The sequence below is a fragment of the Leptidea sinapis genome, chromosome 9 (genome assembly GCF_905404315.1).
Source record: "Leptidea sinapis chromosome 9, ilLepSina1.1, whole genome shotgun sequence".
Lineage (NCBI taxonomy): Eukaryota > Metazoa > Arthropoda > Insecta > Lepidoptera > Pieridae > Leptidea > Leptidea sinapis.
The window spans coordinates 2,344,206-2,363,826 of record NC_066273.1 but is presented as its reverse complement, the minus strand read 5'-3'; the positions used below and the strand labels follow the sequence as shown (position 1 = coordinate 2,363,826).

At 34.0% G+C, this 19,621-nt stretch overlaps 2 protein-coding genes and 1 long non-coding RNA gene across 4 annotated transcripts; 1 reads left to right on the top strand and 2 right to left on the bottom strand.

Moving 5' to 3' along the window:
- Nucleotides 1-1,831: 1,831 nt before the first annotated feature.
- Nucleotides 1,832-7,521, bottom strand: LOC126966058 (uncharacterized). The gene is made up of 3 exons (XM_050809935.1): nucleotides 6,938-7,521; nucleotides 3,893-4,079; nucleotides 1,832-2,497 (listed from the first exon to the last, which is right to left on the bottom strand). The coding sequence occupies exons 1-3, from the start codon at nucleotides 7,285-7,287 to the stop codon at nucleotides 2,243-2,245; spliced, it is 792 nt and encodes a 263-aa protein (XP_050665892.1). The 5' UTR covers nucleotides 7,288-7,521; the 3' UTR covers nucleotides 1,832-2,242.
- A 1,384-nt stretch (nucleotides 7,522-8,905) lies between these two features.
- Nucleotides 8,906-10,920, bottom strand: LOC126966064 (uncharacterized). Its single transcript, XR_007729657.1, has 4 exons — nucleotides 10,685-10,920; nucleotides 10,054-10,259; nucleotides 9,707-9,790; nucleotides 8,906-9,199 (listed from the first exon to the last, which is right to left on the bottom strand). It is a non-coding gene; the product is annotated as an uncharacterized LOC126966064 (long non-coding RNA).
- Nucleotides 10,921-11,046: 126 nt separating this feature from the next.
- Nucleotides 11,047-19,621, top strand: LOC126966060 (alpha/beta-tubulin-N-acetyltransferase 9). Of its 2 annotated transcripts, none has more exons than XM_050809938.1 (4): nucleotides 11,047-11,214; nucleotides 11,286-11,395; nucleotides 17,865-17,921; nucleotides 18,134-19,621. In XM_050809938.1, the coding sequence occupies exons 1-4, from the start codon at nucleotides 11,138-11,140 to the stop codon at nucleotides 18,508-18,510; spliced, it is 621 nt and encodes a 206-aa protein (XP_050665895.1). In that variant the 5' UTR covers nucleotides 11,047-11,137; the 3' UTR covers nucleotides 18,511-19,621. The 2 variants fall into 2 exon arrangements, with proteins under 2 accessions (XP_050665895.1, XP_050665894.1); XM_050809937.1 differs by having other exon boundaries at nucleotides 17,856-17,921.

Below are 19,621 nucleotides of genomic sequence, written 5' to 3'. Positions count from 1 at the left end.
ATGGTACCGTACTACAAACTTCTTTATCCTCAATATATTCTTTAATATTATAGTAACCTTTTCCCATTCAAATTCAAATATTTTTATTCAAAATAGGATGTGACATCACTTATTGAAAGTCAAAAAACTACCACCCATTCCAAAATGCATGCCTCCGACCTGAGAAGAACGGGTGCAACAAACTCGTAGTAACATTACTGTAACCATTTACCTCCTCGTTACACAGGACTGTTGATGACATTACATTTAAAATATACCAACGTATAGACGACCCTACAGCCCAATAGTAAAAATGGTCACAATTTTGTCAATGGAATTTCAAATTAATCAAATGGGTAACAGTAACAATAGAGTAATATACTTTTTATCTCTGTTAGAGATATTCTTTTACTCACACGCTTTGTTCGTCTGTACGCCAGTATAATGAAAGTCAATGTTGCCAACAGACCACTAATTTTTATGCAATATTTTGGGCACAATTGGCCCACACCTAATTAATAATGGTGACTAATTTGTTATTTTTAAAGTGATATCTCTTACTTCTGGGATTAATAATTATGCAAATTAAGTTTATGAATGATGCGGGACTCGAACCGGCGACCTCTCCGTTTCCGTCCGTGCGCTCTTACCAACTGAGCCAACCGTTCGAGAGTGACGCATGGTTCGTAAATCTTGGTATGTCTTGTTCAACTCTCATGGAGCCACAACTTTTGTAATGTAATTAATTTGTATAATGGGCACGAATTTCATTAAATTTACCCTTAAAGAATCAGAACGTAAGTAATAGAGATCCAAATGTTGGAACACAATTGGCACAAGTACCACAAAGGTGCTGATTAAATCAACAATGTTATTCATAATAACTCAATAAATACAACATCCATAAACCTATTTTAGCTATTGAAATGTTGATTACATTACTGGCAATATAAATTATTGACCTTTGACAGAAAGGAACTAAACAGTTTCATATATGAAATAGGTTTATAAGACGTTTGGTATGATTATGACAACAGTTATTAGTCTTATTATAGTTTAAAATTATAAATAATCAAAAAATAGATACTACATCTAATTCAAGTTGTAATTAAAAATGTTAAATGCATCTTGCATACATTCAAAATGGCTTAATAATATTACAATAATGTAAGACAAGACAATTTGTAAAATGATACTTATTTACTATAGATACTTAAAATTATAACTTGTAGTAATAAAATGTTAATAAATATAAAAGTTTTCATTAAAATATATTATCCAATAAATAATTCTCAAGTTTTTTTTTTATTATGTACTTAACTATACTAATTTTTAAATCTGTGACTGAATAACTTAGTATTCTAATAGCATAATAGCAGTGTGTTTGTACCGTGGTGTTACAGTTTGACTAAGGTATGTTCCGATATGCACTGCATAGTGCTATCACTGTAGAAAAATTCGTTCCGTCCATAAGACTGCTAGTATACTGCCGTAGTACCCTAGGGAAATATATGACGTCATAAATCGCCGCCATATTCTACTGTGAGCACTGGCGTTTTCGAGGTAAGGTACTCGCAGTACTTTGATCACGTGTTCAGTCAAAACCACTTGAGTGCCTAACGTTTTATAAAGAATACCTACAGTTTAATCCCAAATATTTTTAATTTGACAGTACTCTAGAAAACTTTAATACACTCATTAGAATGCTGCGTCAAAAAATGCGGCAGACAGTATACTGGATTTCGTTCCGTTTTAAATAGTACCCATAACTGGCTACAACCCTGGCGTCGCAGTATATTAAATTGACGTCACACTGTATAGTGGTCGCAGTGCATATCGAATGACAAAAACAAACGCGCGCAATGACAAAAAAATCCAAACTTAAAAAGGATCGAGTGTCATATTTTAGTTAAGTTCCCCTTTAAATAACAAAATTATGTCACTAACCTGGCGTTTTTAATTATTTTACTAAATAATTAAATTTCAATTGCAAATATATGCCCCAACGAAATGTCTACACACAAACACCACAATTAATGAGCTCCCTATGAACATATACATTATTCATTACTGACACCAAACAAAAGGTTTTATTTTGAATGAATATTTTAATGTTGTCTGTATAAGTAAATTTATATGAGTATACAAGGTCGCTCGGACATTTTTTGACCTTTTAATAGGTAATTATGAGTCTAGTCGTTTATTGTATGTCAATGGGAAAAAAATTATAATAAATAATTTTATAAGTATGAATATTTCTCATTCATTTCCCACAGCATGTTAACACTTCTCTCTCCTTATATGCTCTTATTCCTGTATATACTGAAATAGCAATCCAAATAATAACAGATGTCCATGATGTTATGAGAGCCAGTTGTAATGCAATGCCTGTATTGATGAAGTCTCCACGGCGACTGTTCGGTGCATCTTTTTCTAAGTAGTCCATAAAATCAAAAATAGCTTGACAACTTAATCTGAAGTGTATTGCAGTTGCTTGATCACCTGAACTTTGCAGCAGCTGGAAACATCAGAAAAGTAATTAATGACTAAAGTAAAATTAATTTCATAGTGTCAAAATATAAGTGTCTTTTAAATATACAAGCTGTGCTGTGCTGTGAAGGAAATACATTACACAAATATTCAATTTATTTTGAGTCATTTTATTGATTTTGTTCATTTCGAAATAATTGTGATATTCATCTGTCAAAGATTGGTTGTACCAACTCAGAAATGTTTGTGGCTCATGCACAACACTTTTCTGAAGATCATCATATGATCAAATGCATAGTTTACGATTCTATAAAGGACATACAGACAAACATTCATTTTTATATATTATATAGATGTAACTTTTCATTCCCTTTATTTACTAGAACTTTTAAAGAAAAACATGAAATATACTGAAAACCAGTACTGATTAGACAAAACAAAACAAATTAACACAATCTGGGGATGTTTAAGATCTCACCATTTATTTAAAGATAACTGAATGATGAAGACTTTGTAATTATAGTAAAAGGAACAATGAAAGGTTTTTTTTGTGTCCTATAATAGTAAATCTTACGCGATTTTTTTTCAATAAAAATGTTAAATTTATCAATCGCCATAGAAAATTAATATGCTAAAATTTTGTATCTAATATATAAAATTATCGTGTTGCGGTATTTGTTACCAAACTCTTCCGAAATGGTTAAACCGATTTGTATGAAATTTTGTGTGTATATTGGGTAGGTCTGAGAATAGGCCGAACTTCTCTTTTTCATACCCCTAAATGATAAGGGTGACCTATAATATTTTTTTTTATATTCTTGACAAAAAAAAATATTTTTATTATATATTTTTATTTTTATTTTACATACATATTATTTTAATATATATTATTTATGAATGATGTGATGAAGCCACAACCTGAGAGTTGAACGAAGCATACAAGATTTTATGAGGATACGTCAATCGAACGGTTAACTCTGTTGGTAGAGCACAGGCACGGAATGCCAGAGGTTGTGGGTTCAAGTCCCGCATTGTTCATAAAATTTTATCATGTTTTAAAATTTTGTTTGGGAGGTTCCTTTACACAGGAAGCCGGCTAGATTATGGGTACCACAACGGCGCCTATTTCTGCCGTGAAGCAGTAATGTGTTAATGTTTACTTTGTCTCGATCTGAAGGGCGCCGTAGCTAGTGAAATCACTGGGCAAATTGAAATGAGACTTGATATCTTATGTCTCAAGGTAACAAGCGCAATTGTAGTGCCACTCAGAATTTTGGGTTTTTCGAGAATCCTGAGCGGCACTGCATTGTAATGAGTAGGGCATATCAATTACCATCACCTGCACGTCCTGCTAGTCTTGTCGCTTATTTTCATATTGAAGTGGCACCAAATTTAAAATTTCATTGACAAGCGCAATACTTACAGTAACTAATCGACCTCTGTACTGTTGACAAGTCTTATTATATCCATCAGTCATTATACCAGCATGTACAATGTTGTAGATGGCCAATACTCCTGCAATACTTGCATTTGGTATCCAGCAATATATAACACCATCATAGTTCTGATTTGTTCTGGTCCTTGTTGTAACAACAATGGTCTCTCCTTCACTAAAAATTATTGTAAAAATGCATTAGAACAATTGCAAACACCAGTGGGAGGCAGCTTTGTACAGGATGACAGCTAGATTAAGGGTACCACAACTGCGCCATTTCTGCCGTGAATCAGTAATGAATAAGTATTAATGTGTTTCGGTCAGAAGGGTGCCTTAGCTAGTGAAATTACTGGGCAAATGAGACTTAACATCTTATGTCTCAAGGTGACAAGCGCAGTTGTAGCGCCATTCAGAATACTTGGGGTTTTTCAAGAATCCTGAGCGGCACTGCATTGTAATGGGCAGCGTGTATCAATTACCATCTGCTGAATGTCCTGCTCGATTTGTCCCTTATTTTCATAAAAAAAAATTAACACCAAACAAGGAAGCTGAAGCTCATTCCACAGCTTTGTAGAATTATACATTTCATTGTTTTAGAATTGTCTTTGCCATCAATTAATACACTCACAGTACATCAGAAACAAATGGGACACTGTTCTAAAGGAAATAAAAGCTAGCGGCAGAATGATAAGTTATTATAATATTAAAGTAAAGTGAGAAGGTAAGAACACTCCTCACATTAAGGAAAATTCTAGTCTATTGATATGGGTGCTCGACAAATAATTTATTATTATTCGTACAGAAGTTGGACGAATAATTTTATTTTAGGCTGTTACTATTCGTCCGGCAACTGGACGAATGAATTTAATTAGTCGTCCGATTATCGGATTAGAGAGAAAAAAGACATCATTGAATGAAATTTGGGTTAAAACTTAGTATCCCGTAGCACGAATTATGAGGTAATAAATATTTAAATTGATAGAGTTTTAGTCCACGATTATAATGCTACCACTCTAATTACAAGTTAATGCACCGTTCCAGAGAAAAAAGCATTATAACCTTACCACAAATTACGACATTTTTAAGGGGAGGAAAGAAAGCGAAACGCCTAGAATTCGTTTCTTGCACTCGGCGGCCGCTTCCGCGGCCCGCTACGCTCGGCTCGTGCGTAGTTTTAACTGTTCTAACATAACCTAACCAATTTTTATAAATCATAGTGATAGAGATTTGGTCCACGTTTATAGTGCTAGTCTAATCTTATTACAACACACAGTTTTCAAGAAAATAACGAAAAAAAATTACAACCTCTGAACGGGTAAACACGTAAATAAAACACAGATCATACATTTGAATAGGTAATTAAAAAATTAGACAAATGTGTTATGATAAGTTTTTTAATACATTAAAGAGGAATCATAAAATAAAAGGAAAAAAAAAAAAAAAACACTTTCCGACTGAGCTAGGTCATGAAATAAGTAAATAAAAATTCACAGAAATGTTGAAAAAGTTTTATGTTTTAATTTAAAAAAAAATTGAATAAATGTATGAATAAATATGAATTATTCATCCAGTACCCGTACAAATAATCACTTCGTTATTTATTTATTATTAGGTACTCTAATCACTAACAAAACACTCAACATGCTTATTGCTAATTATACAATTATGATTATATTAATTACATGAAAACAAAACAGTCCACAGCTAAATAAATAAGACATAATTTATATATTGTGTTCATACACAAATACAGTGGCAGCTCTAGAAACAAGAATGATATAAGAAGAAGAATAAGCCAAAAATGACTTTGTCACCTGTCATCCACCCATTGTCCATACTCTGTAAACATTTTTTTTTATGGAATAGGAGGACAAACGAGCATACGGGTCACCTGTTGTTCAGTGATCACCACCACCCACAATCTCTTGCAACACCAGAGGAATCACAGGAGCGTTTCCGGCCTTTAAGGAAGGTGTACATGCTGTTTTTGAAGGTATCCATGTCATATCGTCCTGGAAACACCACACAAGGAAGCTCATTCCACAGCTTTATAGTATTTGGAAGAAAGCTTCTTGTAAACCGCACTGTGGAGGACCGCCACACATCCAGATGGAGAGGATGATATCCTAACTTGTGGCGTGTCATGTGAAGGTGGAATTAGGCGGAAGGAATCAGGTTAAACAGCTCTTCGGAACACTCCCCGTGATAAATGCGGTAGAAAACACACAATGAAGTGATGTCTCGACGCAACGCCAATGCCATTTAATTTCAATTTACAAAATGATAATTAATTATTATTACTGACAATAATTTTATGACCACAAATACATACAAACATAGTGTCATTCCCTTAAAATACATTTAATAATAATTATGAATTAATTGAAATTTTAATTTGTTTATAATAAGCTTTTTTATAACTTGTCATACCATCTATATATATAAAAATGAATTGCTGTTCGTTAGTCTCGCTAAAACTCGAGAATGGCTGGTCCGATTTGGCTAATTTAGGTCTTGAATTATTTGTGGCAGCCCAGGGAAGGTTTAAAAGGTAAATAAATATGAAAAAATGCTCGGAATTAAATAAAAACAACAGTTTTCTTTTTCCTTTGATGTGTCCATACATAATTTATATGAGAGAATTTATTGGCACATGGTTTGACAGTTCTGCTGTGAAACAATTTCATTACGACAACAGGATGCATATTTTACAAAGTAATTTTTGATGTTATGATATATTATTGACAAATTCATATAAAAACATTATTTTATTTATTATATAGAGAACAATGTCTGTCGGGTCAGCTAGTTTTAAAATAAAAATTACATATGGTTGAACCACTCCCGCTTTAATAAGAACCCTTGTATAAAAATGTTACTTGTTTAAGAATTTGATGATATCAATATTTAATAAAACTAGGTTACCAATTATCAATGCTCACCTTATCAGATAAGAGAGTACTGTTATCTTTTGTAGAGTAGATGCAACAGAAAAATTATGTTTAAGATTAATTGTATATAAAACCAACTTACATTTCTTCCATAGTAGTTGACTTTTCGCCTTCATATTGACCAATATTATTAATACAAACTCTATACATATGGAACAAGGTCATAAGTAATGCATATACTAAAATTGGTACTGGTGCAATCAGGGCATATAAGCAATTCGAATTATGACCCCCAGTAAAGTATCTAAACGAGTTAACACCGAAAAAAATACATCCGCAACTTGTATTTTCTAGCCAACTGCCTGGGCACACATCTAGTGTTGCTTTCCAGTGGTAATAAGGTACAGCGACACATATCACCGACACCGCAAGCAAAACACTTAGGGTTCCATAACACCAACACAACCGCTTTTCAGTCTCGTATTGATTCATAATATATTCAGATAAATTAAACCGTAACACTAGTTTAAAAAAAGCAATGATTTAAAACGAAGAAGCGAAATCTTTAACTTATGCTCTGCTATACTTTCTTTTATACAAAATTTGAAAAATATAATATTTTTATTACTTATTTAAATAAGTATTGAATATACACTTGAATAATCAATAAAATAAATAAAGAAAAAAATCATAAACACCAATACGCAACAATACAAAATTAAGCTTGACAGTTGCTTGACACTTTTGACAACAAACGCCTATAAAATGTTTTATTTTCCACTCCTTTTTTTTTGGAGATTTTGGCTCGCACACTTCAGGCTCAGCTTTATGTTATCTCTAACAATTTATTTCATATTGGAAGTTTTCTTGCATGTTTTACTTAAAAACGGGTTTATTTATTCCAAAGTAGGGCAACAAATGCGTGAAACCAATCAAAAGCTATAAGAACATTAAAATGAGAGTGATGTAATCTAGGCTGTAAGCAAAGAGTAGCGACTAGCGATCCCCAATATTTATCTGTAATTGAGTATAATAATATATAGGGAAAAGAGAGCCCTCTCTACGGGCTCATCAAACTTAGCCCCCCAAAAAAATTTTTTTTTCTATTTTTGAATTTTCAATATCGCATATCGTTAGTTCGTAGTTTGTTCTTAATTGTTCGCTATAAATAATTGTTTGTTCTTTTGTTATTTATTTAAAAACAATTAATTAAAAACATACCCTTTAGTTAGCCCCCGCCCCCTGTTAATGGGGGGAAACGCCTACTATTTGGTTCTGGCACTCGCCGGCCGCTACCGCGGCACGCTACGCTCGGCTCGTGCGTTGTTTTAACTGTTCTAACATAACAAAACCTAAACAATTTTAATGAATTGCAATTTATTTTAAATAAATAAATCGAGAACAAACAAATGTTTATAGAGAACAATCAAGAACAAATGGCGAACTAACGATGTGATAAAAAAAATTAAAAAATAAAAAATCTGAGGGGCTAACTTTCTTGAGCTCTCTCTACGCATTATGAGCTGTCTATTTGAAGACTAGCGCCATCTGAAGATTGGCCCCGAAAATAACTATATATAAGCTCGAAATTTTAAAATTAATTTTTAACGTTGTGACGCAATTAAATAACTAACTCTACTTTTAAATGTAGGTATTGCAATTTTTTACCATGTTGAAATTGCGCGTAGAGTTAGTTATTTAATTTTGCCACAACATAGAACATAAAGGATAGGATTTAGTAGTGTTGGTATGAGTAATTGAGGTAATTGGGTGGGAGAAATAAACAGCAATGTTTGCATAATATTATTTTTTATTTTTATAATGTTTATGTTTATCATAATATTGTTGGGCAGCTGTTTTTGTTTCGTCTTCACCCACATATGTTAATTTTCCGGACAAAATCCGATTGATCGATCTGCACCAACTATACAAAATAACATTTATAGTTGTGTTATTAAAATATTGTTTTAACTAATTTTCTTTATGTGTGGTGCAGTTAAAAGGATAATCTACCATCACTTCTGCTATAAATATAATATGCTTTTTAATATTTCTTTTGGGCATATCTGTTTTTAAGAACCCAGTTATTATATTTTGAATGTCATGGAAGCAATTTTCTAATTCTTGATTTGGATAACATAACCATTTTTTATTATTGTATTCTTTTGCTTTTATATAATCATTGTTATTTCTATCATATTTGGGTTTTTTGATGCTTGTAACTGCATACTTAAAAATAATTGAGCTGGTTTCTTAAATTTCATAGCAAAATGTTGAAATACATTGCTGCTGGACAAATCTTCAGCACCTTTTAACCTTGCTTTGAAAGATTGTCCTTTTTTTCACAAGCACGATATTTTTGCTTGAAGATGCTTGATCTTTGTGCGCTGTGGAGCCATTAGATCTATGAGAGAATGTTTCATTTACAAATTGTATAGTAGATTCAGTCTTAAAGTATATATATATATAATACTATATATATATATAGGTTTTGATGAGAAAAAGAATTTAATATGACCAGCACGGTGTCTGTCAGGTCAGCTAGTAATGAATAAAAATATATTCAAAATTTAATTCCCACACGGACATTAGCTGTTTTCAATCCTATCAGGTACCAATGCAGCCTTCATCAAAAAAGACATTTGGCTTAATAGTCTTATGTCATGTCAGGCATTAATCTGCTGTTATAAAATTACTGTCACATTTATGGTTAATGCTTGTTAAATAAAGACCTTTCTAATTTCTTATTATGTTTAATTTCTTATGTGTGTTGTAATATTACATCAAAGCCCGCCATCATCAGGTGTGCTACTCCCTAACTTTGCTGACTCACTACAAAATAAATGATGGGCCATTACAAAAATCTAAGTTAATAAAGTAACTAAGTAAATAAGTTTTAAAAATTATTTACCTGAACAGTCTTGCTGTATTATTGTAGGCAGTAAATGTTGTGTGGATGAAGCTTGTCCTAAGATTACTTTACTCTTAACTTGTCCTGAAAATTAATGTGAATATGTAAAGATTATGTTTTATCAATTTAATGATTTACATTGATGATGAACCAGTTTCAGCTAGAAATGCAACCATTGAATTTTGTAATCACAACTGTGTAACAAAATCAGGTGTTTCCAGAATGATACAATATACCTTCAAAAAAACCATCAATTCAACAAAGATTCTTAGTGGTGTGCCTAAATCTGACAGAATAAGGAAAAGAATCGAATATTAACTCAATATGTGTTAAATTAGGGGTTTTACCAGGCAGATGAAGCATCGGAACTGCCAATGTGCTTAGCCGTTGATTACAATTTCTGTGTCTGTCAGAAAAGTGTATATATCACAAATTCTCTTCTTCTTATAATATTCAAAATCAGATGTTTCAGGGTTTCCACCAACAATACTGACCCAAGTTTTAAACTGCTCAGGAAATTTGATAGCATCTGGGAAATGATGCATTGGAATCTCTGAAAATAATAAATAACATTATTAAATAAATTGAGTGACTATTAAAGCCATCAGACAAATTGTGATAACCTAGTGCTATGACCATTGGGCTAGTATTAGATTTTGGACTCATATATTGACTTTCTTTTGATCAAAACGGTTTCAGAAGCCAGCACAGCTGTCAATGATTATTAAGTGTGTTAAACCATATAAGTCAGGGGGAGTCTGAAGTCTGACATAAGGTGATTGGAGGGATTGGAGTTTAATCTTTGGGGCAAGATAAAGAAAACCGGTATGTTTATAATAGTTTTAACCATGATTGCCAATTCAATCCACGGACCGGTAGTAGAACCTGAGAGTAGAACCAACCTTATATGATACTTTATTTATCACTAGATTAGTCAATAAACTATACTGTTAAGATTTAAGCGAATAATTTACTTACCACGCAGAACCGAAAGCACAACGTCTCAGCATTACACCAAAGTTCATAAATTCAACAAACAAAAGTGTCTCTATCACAAAAAGTAGAAATTCACAGAATAAGGAGATTTTTGGAGTGAATTCGCAACAGCAAGGCGGAGGAACAAAAGGCTCGACTCAACGCACTTACACTTCGATTTCAATATCAAAAATATGCAAAATGGAACACGAAAGCTACATACATGCGCCAACGCTAGAAGTAGCCGCCATTTTATGTCCAGTGGACAGGTTTCGAAGCGAGTGACAGCTGACAAAGTTTTAATTTTGGGGCCAACTAACAGATGGCACTACATTTTTCTGAAAACGTCACTTTAAGGCGACTGTCCTACCCTTGGTCCTCTGTGATATACATTATAATTTATAATAATATGGAAATGGTAAATTAATAAAACGAGCCGAATTGTGGTATTTTAAAATGTTAATAAATTCAAATTTAAAAATTGTAAGCCGAAATATAATTCTCGTGCCATATACACCGCTACATGTTATAAAGTCCGTATAATTTCTAAGTATGATATTTTGGTGATACTAATCAATAGTGTTTTGAAAGTGATTTCTTTTAGGTACCATAATTGGATGAAGTCAAAGGAACTACAGAATTTAACTGCATCTGAACCATTATCACTATCCGAAGAATATGAAATGCAAAAATCGTGGAAAGAAGATGATGATAGTTAGTATCAAGGGTTGAACTTAGTATCCCGTAGCACAAATTTGGAGGTAAAAAATGTTGTAGTTGATAGAGCTTAAGTCCACGATTATAATGATACTCTTAATACAGGTTATTGCACCGTTTTCAAGAAAATAACGAAAAAAATTCTAACCTAAAACAGGTAAATCACATAAATAAACATAGCTGACATCGCGGCGGGAGGCTAAAAAATGTCATGAAATGGTTTTGGTTTCTTCGTAAAATTTTAGTACAGGCAAAGGGCTTAAGCCCATACAGCCATAAATTATATGAAAAACAGTGAAATGAAATGTAAAAAAATATTCTATGACAAATTAGACGGCTTCATCAATAATTATTTTTAGATAAAACGAAAACATTTATAAAAGGTTTTTGGTAGCTAACACGCGTGAGTCGAGTGTTATTACAGTTTATAATTACATTTTCTTACAGTGCCTATTAATAACTTGTGTATAGCAGTTTTTATTATCTTATTGGTGGTGGAGTATTTTTTACTAGTAAGTATTTATTAACAATTTAACATAGATATCTAATTGCGTGCTTACTAACTAAGACTTACTACCAACTTATCCATTATAGATATAACCCCCCCCCAGAACCTCTGGATCCTCCGGATATTCCATTACCTGGATCGAAACGTCGTTTACAGGACAGCGCAACACATAACGCAAATGCAGTCTCTAAAAAGACAATTATTGATACCGATATGGCTTCTGCATCCATACAGAATATATATAATCACCCAACTTTAGTTGTGGGGATTAAAGAATACACCTCATTAGATAAAGGTCCATTTATTATTCATGTTTCCCGCACTGAAGAAGATCCCTCTTCAGGTTTAACAATAAGACCTATAAAATTAGGTCAACTTTTACACAGACATAAAGTTGCCAATATATGCCCGGATGGTATTAAAAAAGTTGGTAGGAATAAAATAGCAGTAATCTTCAAATCAGCTTCAGATGCCAACAAATTTTTAGATAACCCACTTTTAACTGCAAACAAATATGAAGCAAATATACCTAATTATAATATTACAAAGATGGGTATTGTCCGCCAGGTTCCGGTGGACTTATACATGAATGAGTTTGTCAGGTTTGAACAGGTTGTGGAAAGATTTTAAAAGCTCGCAGACTCAATAGAAAAGTTATTGAGGATACTACAGTTTCTTGGATCCCAACCCAAACTATAGTTATTACTTTCCAAGGACAATCACTCCCTACCAGAATATTCCTATTTCATAACTCCCTTCCAGCAGAAACTTACCTTTTCCCCACCATTCAATGTCAGAACTGCTGCAGATTTGGACACATTAAAACTATATGCAGATCCAACTCAAGGTGTTATAAATGTGCCCAATCCCACTCTGGTGACTCATGTAATATACTAGAAAAAGATGCAAATTGTATTAATTGTTCTGGACAACATTTTTCCACCAATAAAGGTTGTCCTGAACATGGTAGGCAAAGAAAAATTAAAATAATAATGTCGCAAGAGAACATCTCTTATGTAGAGGCAGCAAAGCGTTGCCCAAAATCTACAAGGCCATTCACAGAAATTCTCAGTACTCCTTCCTCATCCCATAATGCCCCTACAACCCACATGAGCCAGACTAGTATTTCTGCTGCTCCCACTACCTCATATTGGAAAACTGTTACTTCTCTTCCACACTCTAGAGCCCCATTAAGCAAGTCCTATGATAAAGCTACTCATCAGGCCATTATTGCTGAGGTACCTTCAGTGTTCCCCAATGGCTCAGCATTAATGCATCAGTCTATTCCCTCCTCTACAGTACAGAATGAAAACCTCCTGGAGGTTCTCCTTTCACTCATTCTAACTCTCATATCAAGTAACACTCTTAACATACCATCCAACGTTGCCCATAAACTATCTCACATCTTATCACTTTGTAACAATCATGGCCCCAGTGACCATCCTTCAATGGAACACCAGAAGCCTACGTCCTAGGAAACCAAGCCTTATCCATCTTATAAATAAATACCTTCCCTCTGCCATCGCCATATCTGAGACATGGCTGGCCCCTGGATCACACTTCAGGGTCCCGTGCTATGCATGCCTCAGGGATGATCGAGCAGATGGTGTTGGCGCAGGCTGTGCCTTATTTATAAGACGCACCCTTCCCTTTTCCCCAATAATCCTTCCAAACCAACATCCTGGTATAAATATTGTTGCTGCAAAAGTTTTGAACATCTCCATGGTCTCTATATACATCCCTCAACCTCATTCAACTATGATTGCAGACATCCTCCATTTAATCTCGTCTATTCCCTCTCCTATGATTCTAATGGGAGATTTTAATGCACATCACATGTCTTGGGGCTCTAGCACTACTGAATATTTTTCTCTTTCCCTTCTTGATATTTTTGATGATGTAATCTCTGCATAATAAATGATGGCTCTCCAACCCGCAGGGTTGCTCCTTCTCAAAATCCAAAAAGTGCAGTTGACCTGACCCTATGTTCTCCTTGTCTTGCTTCTCTTATTTCTTGGAACATCCTTCAAAATTCCAATGGCAGTGATCACTATCCTATTATCATTTCATTACCTGATAAAGTAATCCCTGCTCAAAATTTTTCCCCTTCTCTCAAATACAGATTAACAAATGCTAATTGGCAGCAATTTTCCACTTGCCTTAATGAAAAAATTTTAAGCTTTCCCAATCCTAACCATTCAAATGCTCTTGAAAAATAGTAAAATTTCAACTCCTTGGTGGGATTCAGATTGCACCAAGGCTGCTTAGGATAGAAAATTAGCAGAAAAAACATATAATAGGAGCATGACTTTGACCAACTTTATTAATTATAAAAAAGCTGCTGCCAAGGCCACTAATTTATTTGCCAAAAAGAAAAAACAAGGTTGGATCAATTTTTGCCAGAGCTTATCTCCCTGTACTCCATCTACAATTGTATGGAAACAAGTTAAAAAATTTAGGGGTTCTTACAATCCTTCGGAGCATGACTCAAGTGTAGATCCATCTGTATGGCTTGAATCCTTTGCAGATAGGTTGTCACCCCCTTCAGTTCCTAATGAAGACTATCTCCCTTCACCTCCAATCCCTCTCTCATCAACTCATAGTTTAGACTCCCCTTTCTCTTTTTCAGAACTTCTTCTGGCATTGGATGGCTTAGTTGACACTTCTCCCGGGGCCGATGGCATCCCCTATTCTTTCCTTAAACAATCTTCAATCAGATCCCAAGAATATTATCTCAAAATTATCAATAACCTATTTGATGTCGGTGCCATACCTCCATCTTGGAAAAATCAAGTGATCATTCCTATACTCAAACCAGGTCAGAGTCCATCTACAGCCACCAGTTATAGACCTATTGCCCTATCATCTGCTCTTGCAAAAATATGTGAACATATGATCAAGCATCGACTTGAGTGGTTTGTTGAATACAATAACCTCATTTCCGATTCCCAGTATGGATTCAGAAAGGGGAAGAGCTCATTAGATAGCTTGGGTATCCTTACCACTGATATAAGATGAGCCCTTTTCGAAAAAGAACCTCTTTTGGCAGTTTTTCTAGATATAGAATCCTCATATGATAACGTGTCTCTTCCTCTGCTCAGGAGCAAACTCATTCAGCTGAGTATGCCAGCGAAGTTAACTCGATTCATATGCAATATGCTAATGGAGCGAACAATTACCATTAAAGTCCCATCCTCATACCTACCTCCTAAAACAGTTTGGAAAGGTTTACCTCAAGGTTCTGTTCTCAGTCCTTTACTATACAACCTGTATACCTCTGATATTTCTAGCACAGTTACCCCCTTTTGCCAAATCTTGCAATATGCAGATGATATTGTTCTATATACTTCTGATAAGTCTATACAGGCTTCTTCTAATCGTTTGAGTCATGCTCTAGAATATCTCTCATCATACCTCTTGCAACATGGGCTAACACTATCACCTTCCAAAAGTAAGGTAGTTTTATTCACCAACAAAAGACGTCTCCCTGTAATCAAAGTCAAAATTTACAATATTGAAGTTCCTTTTGTCGATAATGTTAAGTTCTTGGGTGTATGGTTGGATCAAAAATTGACAGGTGTAAAAAACTTTAACTACATCTCCCAAAAGAGTGAAAAAAATATTAATATCCTTTGCTCATTATCTGGCGTTTGGTGGGGGGCTCACCCCTTCACCCAAAGATTGCTTTACAATGCCATAATTCGTAGCCACATGGATTATGGCACGTTACTTTTGATTCCAGGCAATAAGGCAGGTTTCGATAAGTTAGACAAATTACAGGCAAAATGTTTGCGCATTATATTAGGAGCTATGAAATCTAGTCCTATTAATGCTATGCAGGTCGAGTGTGTAGAACCTCCCCTCTCGCTTCGTCGACACTTCCTCGCTAATAAACTGTTTTTTAAATTAGCGGAATTCCGGGATCACCCTTTGCTGCATAAATTAGATCAATTACTTGGCCTATACAAAAATAACCAAATTTCTCAAGATAAGAGATCATGTCTTGAGATCATGTTCTATTGTACTCTCAACTCCCTAACCCCTTTTTTCAACTTTCGAAATTACCGCTATTCTCAATGCCTTTCAATGCACTCACCTTCAAACCCTTAATAATTTTAGATCTGGGCATTAATAAGTTCACCATAGAAGCTAACAAAACATTTTCTCATGTTATGCATTCAGATTTCCAAAATTGGCATAAGATTTTCACTGATGCTTCTAAAATACACATGAGCCCAGTTGGTGTTGCAGTATGGATTCCCTCCACAAGAATTGTATTAAGTTATAGCTGCCCAACTGTCACTTCGATATTCACAGGGGAAGCAATTGCTATACTTGAAGCTATTTTATTTATTAAGTCCCATGGCCTAAACAATTCTATTATATTATCAGACTCCAAAAGCTGCCTTCAATCCATCCTCTAATCCATTTCGCTCAAAAAGTAGGTTTCCAATTATACTTAAGATAAGAGAAAACTTGAAAGAGTGCTATGATCTCAACATCAACATAGTTCTAGCATGGATACCAGGCCATGCAGGTATAATCGGCAATGAAAATGCTGATGCTTGTGCCAGGTCAGCTGCTCGTAAGGTTCCCAACAACATTCTCAAATCTTCTCTCATGACTTGTGCTCCACTTTGAAAATAAATATGTTTGAGAGGTGGTCAAACATCTGGCAGGTTTCCAAAACTGCTAAAGGCGTCTTTTATGGTGATCTACAACCTGTAATCCCTTTAAAACCGTGGTTCTCGAAATTTAGATTCCCCAATAAATCAATAATATCAACAGTTTGCCGGTTATGCTTAAACAACTCTTGCACTCCAGTATTCCTAGCCAAATTAAGAATTAGAGACCATTCTCTATGTGACTGTGGACTTGATGAGGGAAATGTAGACCATTTATTCTTTAATTGCCCTTTAATGAAGTCTTTCTTGTACAACTTTATACCTCCTGAAATCCCCCGCCCCACCTCCATGAAATGCCTCCTCACCTTTGTTTTCACTCCTTTTGTAAATACTTTATGTAAATATATTAAACAGAATAATATTAAGTTATAACTAACACAATAAATGTTTTATGTAAGTAATATTATCAGTGTTTGTCCATTATAATCTAACAGCATGTATATTTGTTTCAGGTATAATAAGAAAATAAATCTGTTTTGATACTGGGCACCGGTCATTACTATAATCACTTATAAATTCGTTTACACCGATCAAATGACACACTCTAAGCTTGTTGGTCTACTGAAACGTGACATTGGCGAGTTGTGGTGCCCCTTCCACAGAAGCCACTAGAAAGAATAGAATAGAATAGAACATTTATAAAAGGGTTCATTGTTCATGTTCATCAATCCCCAAAGCTCTATCAACTACAATTTATTAAAATTGGCTAGGTTAGGTTATGTTAGAACAGTTTAAAGAATTCACAAGCCCAGCGTAGCGTACGGCGGCAGCGGCCAGCGAGTGCCAGAACCTAATTGTAGGCGTCCCCCCCCCCCCCTCATTGACAAATTAGGGAGGGGGAAGGGTAGAAATATTTTTCGTTTTTTCTTGAAAACTGTATTACGTTGTAATATGAGTGGTTGTTGCACTATAATCGCGGACCAAAACCTTATAAACTACAATTTATTAAAATTGGTTAGGTAAGGTTATGTAAGAACAGTTAAAACAACGAATTCTAGATGTTTCCCTTTCTTTCCTCCCCATAAAAATGTCCCAATCCTTATCATATATCATAATTTGAGGTTAGGTTATAATATTTAATGCTTTTTTCTCTGGAACGGTGCATCACCTTGTAATAAGAGTGGTAGCATTATAATCGTGGAATAAACTCTATCAATTACATTATTTTTTACCTTATAATTCCTGCTATGGGATAATAAGTTTTAACCAGTATCAAAAATAACAAAAATTTAAAATAAGTTTGGGCAGTTTAATAACTTATTAGAATTTTCAGAGTGCACTTTTATCATACTGGACAAGGATAAATATTTGAAATGCAATGATGAAGTTGGTGGGTAACTAAATTATAAAATATAGTCATTTAAATTATAAAATAAAGCGTGGCATCTTGAAATTCTTAGTAATTTTCTATGAGCAATTGTATTTATTTGTGAGGGTAACTAGCACAGAATGCTTTCTTTAGACTGGTTTATTTGCACTTTGATCCACAAAAATTCAAATTTATTTGAGCAGTTATATTGATGTTTCATGATAAAATTTTAGATTCAATGATTGGAGATACTAATATATTTATAACAGATAAAGCGTTAGCACAAGGTGAAATTGAAATAATGATAGCAGAGGAATCAGCCAGAGGAAAAAAGTATGGATGGGAAGCTGTTACTACAATGCTGTGGTTTGGAGCTAAATATATCAAACTAAAAAGATATGAAGCAAAAATATCCATGTCAAATACAGTATCAATAAGGATGTTTACAAAATTAGGTTTCGTAGAAGTATCAAGAAGTAATGTTTTCCAGGAAGTGACTTTACAAAAAAATGTTTCAGCTGACTGGGTGGAACCGTTACAATCCCTTTATAAATGGGAAATAAAAATTATAAATAACTTTACTTTATTATATGATCAACATAAACTCTAATTAATATTGCTTTAGCACTGCAAGGTGTTGCAAGAGAGTTGTGTTTGTGGTGATCAATCAGGTGAGCAACACACTTTTGTCTTTTTACCTATCGAAAAACATGGAATCTAGCTGGGACTTGGGATATTATGGCTTTTAGTAATATATTCTGAATGATCATAAGATCATAGATAATAATATCTCTAAATGGTTTTGAAATTGCTCAAAATAGAGCCAACTAAGTGGTTTAAGTGAGGAAACAGTAGGCCCTATAACAAATAGTTTTGAATAGTATTATTTTTATTTAACTTGTCAGTTTTCCAGTCTAAGGAATTACCTAATTACCTACTACCACTGTATCTATGTATTATTAAAAAAAATGATTGAACTATGGATAAATAGACATGGCATAGGGAATCGAATTTCAGAAATACAATAAAGGCAACTTAAAGCCAATAAAAATAAACTTAAAAAACTTGGATTCTATCAGCAAACAGTAGGCATAGATTTATATAAACAGAGATACAGTTGCTCCCATACTATGTAGGAAAGTGCCGTAAATCGCATAAGAGGAGCGACAGTGGTGAGCAGTAGGAACTAGAAGAGTTTTTATTTATTTTCTAGCTTCTACACTTTTTTTAACCCACGATGGCTTTTAGTACTAGCACGAAAAATTTTGTGTTATGATTTTGTATGAACGCACTGGCTGACGTTACCTAAACTATTAAATAGGTAATCTTAGAATATTAACGCTACAGAAGTAGCGTCGGTAACTTCATACGAAATAGAAAGGACAAGCTATATACAACTAAAGCTGAGATAGAACGGGACAAAGCTATTGATCTTGCATCTTTATCGCATAACCCATGTTAACTTTGGGGCAAATAAACAAAGATCTGTCATGTCATCAAACTCGCGAATAGTATTTTTGAGATTTTATTGAATTGAGACATTTGGTGTGACATACAGATACCTTTCAACTTATAAACGTTAAGGCCATGGTTGGGTGTTTGTGTCTCGTTGCGAAAGCCGTAGTGTAAAAGTGAAAGTATTGCTTTTCACCTTACGTTTTCAATATTGTTTGTAACAAACTCGTATCAAATAAATTTTATATGAAATATTCTTTCCAAAA

Excerpts from the sequence above, each read along its gene's own strand:
- LOC126966058 (XM_050809935.1), bottom strand. The coding sequence starts at position 7,287 with ATGAATCAATACGAGACTGAAAAGCGGTTGTGTTGGTGTTATGGAACC. Across the intron at positions 4,080-6,937 it reads TCAACTACTATGGAAGAAAT|TGAAGGAGAGACCATTGTTG; the intron begins GTAAGTTGGTTT and ends AATAATTTTTAG. Across the intron at positions 2,498-3,892 it reads ACAGAGGTCGATTAGTTACT|CTGCTGCAAAGTTCAGGTGA; the intron begins GTAAGTATTGCG and ends TGATGTTTCCAG.
- LOC126966060 (XM_050809937.1), top strand. The coding sequence starts at position 11,138 with ATGTTAATAAATTCAAATTTAAAAATTGTAAGCCGAAATATAATTCTC. Across the intron at positions 11,396-17,855 it reads GTGGAAAGAAGATGATGATA|AATTTTCAGAGTGCACTTTT; the intron begins GTTAGTATCAAG and ends ATAACTTATTAG. Across the intron at positions 17,922-18,133 it reads GAAATGCAATGATGAAGTTG|ATTCAATGATTGGAGATACT; the intron begins GTGGGTAACTAA and ends ATAAAATTTTAG.